This window comes from Cydia amplana, chromosome 13 (assembly GCF_948474715.1).
Source record: "Cydia amplana chromosome 13, ilCydAmpl1.1, whole genome shotgun sequence".
Lineage (NCBI taxonomy): Eukaryota > Metazoa > Arthropoda > Insecta > Lepidoptera > Tortricidae > Cydia > Cydia amplana.
Window position 1 is genome coordinate 12431275 of NC_086081.1, and position 5765 is coordinate 12437039.

At 39.5% G+C, this 5765-nt stretch overlaps 1 protein-coding gene across 1 annotated transcript; it reads left to right on the top strand.

Moving 5' to 3' along the window:
* Positions 1 to 3032: 3032 nt before the first annotated feature.
* LOC134653508 (DNA translocase FtsK) lies at positions 3033 to 4154 on the top strand. Its single transcript, XM_063508878.1, has one exon. It carries the CDS (start codon positions 3080 to 3082, stop codon positions 3887 to 3889), a length of 810 nt encoding a protein of 269 aa, XP_063364948.1. The 5' UTR covers positions 3033 to 3079; the 3' UTR covers positions 3890 to 4154.
* The last annotated feature ends 1611 nt before the right edge of the window (positions 4155 to 5765 follow it).

The window sequence follows — 5765 nt, forward strand, 5'->3', positions numbered from 1 at the left end:
TCGCTTGTTGTACATTAGTGCGAGTGATGTTAAACGAGATAGGTAATTCATAATTAAAACCAAAATTGATGTATACAAAATAGCTGGGAGGCTCAGAGGGAGCGAGTTCATAGCTAGCCAGGAACAGTCGGAATCTTTTAGCCGTCTTCTTGCGAAGCCGTTGCCCGGGGTGGACCGCGGGGAGGTAGATTCTTACCAATTACCACCCCGTAATAATTAAAAAAGCCGCAATGAGGGAAATTCGAAGGTAACAAGGTATGAAATAGCTTAGAAATGAAATGTTTGATAGTACAGCAATGACACAAAACATACTGGCTGGTCTAAATGATTACTGCACGATAGTTGCAACTACAATCCGCCGCGAAAAAAGTCTCGTTTATTTAAGCCAATTGGCAGTTGAATACATGTCATAAATAATATTAACCCACATACGTTTGTTTGGGCTTAAAACTTTTGAAATCTACGCACTTGTATAAATGTACTAGTAAAGTTTACATTCCAATTTAGACAGCAATGCTGGCGATTGTATTGCTGCAGAAAAAGACAAAATAAACCAATTTAATGACATTTTCTCGCAGCAATGCTTTCTGTAGCATTGTGTAGTGTAGATGTAGAGTATTACCGTAGGAAATTTCAATTTCAAATTACAATGTCATATACTGTAGCGGTATCATGGTCGCGTTTTTATCACTTGTCATGTCATGCGTCACTTTCGCAATTACATACTTATTAGAACGTGACAGGCATGGTGACAAATGATAAAGAGCCGGCCGTCTTAGTCCTTCTGAATAATTGATATGTCTTGCAACAATGTAGTGTGCAGCAACGCTGCGCTACAATGCTGTTGCAATTGGAATGTTAGTTTAAAAGTTAGGAATTTGCTTAAGTGTCAGTTACAACATTCATTTTAAACGCGTTTACTAAAAACAGTACTATAACATGGGAACGGCAAACGGCGTAATGGCAACAGTCATAAGCTGTGCGATTTTTAAACCGAATGTTAAGTGTTTGAAACTTAGAACCCTGCGGCCAAGGGCCCGTTTCTCAAAAGCTTGTAGGTAACTTGTAAAACAAGTCCCTTTCTAACAAAAGCTATCAAAAAGTGACATCCGCTATTATTACAAGTTACAAGCTAGCAAGTTACAAGTTAGCTTTTGAGAAACGGGCCCCAGGTTTGTATTAATTAGGTTTTCAAAACGTATATACGTACGATTTTTTTATCATTCGATTTTCACTTGTTGTTAAAGAACAACAAGTGAAAGGTTTTCAAAACGTATATACGTACGATTTTCTTATCATTCGATTTTCACTTGTTGTTAAAGAACAACAACTAAGCCTTGTCGTGATTAGATCAAAGGATCTAATCCCGACAAGGCTTAGTTGACCTGTCACCTAAGATTATTATTTTTGCAAAATACATGATTTATTCTTGAAACTGCTCATTAGTTTTTTCTGCAAAGAAAAAATGCTAAGTAATTTGAGTAGCCGTGGAAATAGGTTCACGTTTACGGACGTCATAATTATCTCAGTTGTCTCCATTGCGAAGAAACAATATCACCATTAGAAAGTATTTTTAATAATAAGTTTTCCGTGAGACACACATTTTAAATTTATTAACACGTCACTCACTTATTTTAAGTTGACGACCCGAAGCAGAAATATGTTGAGATATCTTTGACTTAAAATACGTGAGTGACCCGTTCAAATATATTGAATACATTTGAAATTAATTGAAGCAGGGGAACATCGGTCCACCCCTTCTTATATAATTTTAATTTTAAAATTTTAATTTTATTTAATTTAAAATATGGACTATTAATTGTCTGAAATATTTTTTTTTTATATCAGAGACTTCTTTTTTACAAAATTTTGTTGGCTGATGATTCGATGGTACATTTAAGTCTAAATAAAATACTCATACACTTACCTAATACAAAACGCGAGAGAAACTATCAGGCAGATAAGGAGATAGTGTAAAACTAAAAAATATTTTCACAGCAGTTCGAATTTCCATTTCAGCTCTGTCAGTTCGAATACGGTCTTCACTGCAGCAGAAAAGTGGGTAGCGAGCGAGTAAAAAGTAATTTGTTATGCGTAGTCGCGCCCGGCTAACTGTGGAGTTTATTTCAACCCGGCCATTGCTCAGCGGGGTTAAAATGTCTATTCAGTTTCTTGTATAGCAATAGATCCTTGGTCTGTCAGCGGTAGGTTTGTCGAAAATGGGACCAAACTTTTTTTGTAACAAACGATATAAAAAATACGGTCAAATTGATTACCTCCTCCTTTTTTGAAGTCGGTTAAAATTAAAGCCATCTTGTTACTACAATCTCAATGCAAACCTTGCAAAAAAATATTGAATGAACGTTGAGTCATGTCTTCGTTAAAAATACAACAATTCGACCTTAAAAGTTCCGATTTAAACTTTTTTTTGTTTAAATAATATTTTTACCTACTATGATATTACGCAATATACCTAGTTAAATTCTCTACATGCTCCAGTAACTTGCGATTAGCTAACCTAGAACAAAGCACTATTTATAATTACACATCAGCGTCAACGTATAAGCAGTTTTACGCAAACCTGACAAGACGCCGTGTGGGAACCTGCATTAATAAAATCACAAAAGCGTGTTGGTACAAAAGAATCATTAACGCGATAAATAGATTAATCGCTATTTGATATTAATCGAAAAGCGATCTTTATAAACTACATCAACACAATCAAATAACAAGACGACTTATGTTAAAAATACTACAGTCGTCGTATAAAGGAACCAGTATTTTTATTTAAAATAATTATGCGCCTCGAAAAATAGATCAACCAGTTGACATTTAAAGGAGGTCGTTTTTTTCCTCTAGGACGAAACGGGCGATCTTCGCCTTAATGTCACTTCCCTGATGTGTCCACGCATGCATCGGATGCGGGCGGGAGCTATGAACGCGCGAGATTTTCGCGGTCGCGCCCGTAGGCCCTTCCAATACGCGTCAAGGCCTCCACTGTTCGTATAAAACGAGTTCACCCGCCCGCAACGACATATTAAGTTACTTTCACGCGGGCAGTGCACATTTTGATCGCAAAATGTACAGGCTCGTGGTATTCGCCTTTGTGCTCGCGATCGCGACGTGCCAGGAACAACAAGGCAGACGTGTCCCCAAATACGCGGGAGATCCGAAAACCGCCGCCATCGTCCAGGAAGCTCGCTACCTCAGCGGCAATGGAGCATTCGGAGCCGCATACCAGCAAGAAGATGGAATTGACTTTAAAGAAGAAACAGATGCTGATGGCAACAGGAGAGGCAGTTACTCATACATCGACCCTAGCGGTCAAAGGAAAACAGTGAACTATGTCGCCGGGAAAAACGGTTTCCAAGCCACCGGAGACCACATTCCTACCGCGCCTCAGCCTGTCGCCCCCACGCCAGGTTACCAGCCCGACCCGAGGTACAACTCTCCGGATTACAAGGCGCCCCAGTACAGTGCTCCTCAACAGTACACAGCTCCCGCTCCTCAGCGCAACTACGGTGGCAAGCCGAATGAAGACGATGGACAATACCACCCGGAGTTATACGAACAAGAAAATTACGTAGCACCTCAGCCTCAGTACCAGCCGCAACCGCAGCCCCAATACCAGGCACAGTACCAGGCTCAGCCTCAGCCTCAGCCGCAGTACCAACCTAACAACATCTACCCTGGTGTGCAGCAGGCACAGTACAGTGGCCTGAACACGCAGACCTACCAGCCTGCGCAACAGTACCAGCCCCAGCCTCAACGAGCTCCCCAGCAGTACTACGACGAAACGACGCCACAGCCAAGCCGCTTCTTCCCTCCAGGAAAGTTCAGCCTAAACAGAGCGCCTGACGGCTACACGTACTCTTTCCACAAAGTATAAATGTAAACTAAAAAAGGCTCAGGCGATTTGTTAAGGCCGAGACACGTAAAAAGCATGCATCAATTAGCAAATCGCCGAGTCATCGAAGGGCCCGCACTCGGCCGCTTTGAAAGCATTTCTTAATTGTTGTTTGCTGTGATATTGTGTGTTAATGGACAGGTATAAATATGTTGATTGTTGTGGTTACTTGTGGAAGAGGGGTTTGATTGGAATGAGCGTCGTCAGTACTGGACGTGTAAATAAACGTAGATTTTCTTAAGTAAAACTGATTTTTCTTCCCCTAAATAGATAAAAATGATAAAATATGATTGACCTTGAAATATGATTAATAACATTTTTAACTCTCGCGTTCACGGGTCTAACTTAAACTTAACGGGTTAAATTAAATTTCATTATTTTACCTTTTTCCGACGTTTCAGCCAGGTTGCACTAGCTGTGTTCACGAAAGATAATGAAATGTAATCGCGTTAGACCCGATAATGACATTAATTATGATTGACCTTATTTTGATTTTGTAACTTCTGTTTAAATTACTTAATATTTTACTAACAAATAAACAAAGGCGATGAATATTCCAAGTTTGATCTGAAACTTGAGAGATGCTTAATTACCTTATCATTATAATCTAATAATAGAAATGAAAGCTAAAGTCAAATGATCAATGAGGATTATTATTTTCAATTACACGATTTAAGTTAAATTTACTTGTTCTGCGTTGCGTTGCATCTTAAACAAAATTAGAGCACGTGTCGACTAGATTAGGGCACGTGTTTTCAACAACCTTCATTGCAACTAAACTCCCAAAAACTGTTATTGAATTTGGTCCGCTTGCACACAAATGTTACCTGATAATTGCACTAGTTCACTTCCTGATATCCAAGGCTCGTGGGTGCGACCGCGTCCGCATTGCTCCCACAAATTGCCGCAAGCACGCGTCAGATCTATTCGAGGCTTTCCAACTAATATAGCCGCTATATTACTTGCTCGCATCTCTCTCTCACCAATAGTACGCAAAAGAGACACACGTTATCGCAGTACCTAAAGTTTGAACACAGGGCCAACTAGATCACCTTACTTACTCGTATATTTCACGAACCGGTCCCGACCACGCCTAGCTTTCCATTTACCTGCCAGTATTGGGTCACGTGTACCGGCAATAAAACTTACAACGAACTATTGTAATTATAAATTTAATCTGCTACCGCAATGGAGGTCGATCGGGTAAAATAACTCTGATTGCAGAGATACGGGTGTCCATTTATTTTGACCTCTGGTTATCAAAATGTACATACCGCAACAGTAACATAGTCAACATAACCCATAGACTGCTATAGTAATTGGCCACTACAAAGTACGAGTACATAGTACACCTCGTCACGTTAGTCAGTTAATAATTTTGCTAATAATGCTTAATCTTTTCGATGTAGGTATGTTATGTAATTCAAATGGATGCTATTAATTTGAGATTACTGGTTCCTAATATGTTTAAGAAAATCACCGCGTCTTTACGTACGATTATTTTCAAATAAATAGATCAAAAACCATCGTGACACCGTGACATCGTGAGGAAACCGGACTAATCCCTAGTTTACCTTCTGGGTTGGAAGGTCAGATGACAGTCCCTTTCATAAAAACTAGTGCCTAAGCCAATTCTTAGGATTAGTTGCCAAGCGGACCCCCAGCGGGAGCCGTGGCAAAATGACTGGACAACGCGAGAAAGATGATGAAATAGATCAAAAAGGTTAAGGACAAAAGTAATCTAGATTAAATCTCCAAACAATACAAAAGTTTACACCGTTTTGCAACCTAATACATAGCAGTTATTGTTTTGTAAAGCAATAAGAAAATTGATGACGCAATGATGTTATTGTTCGTT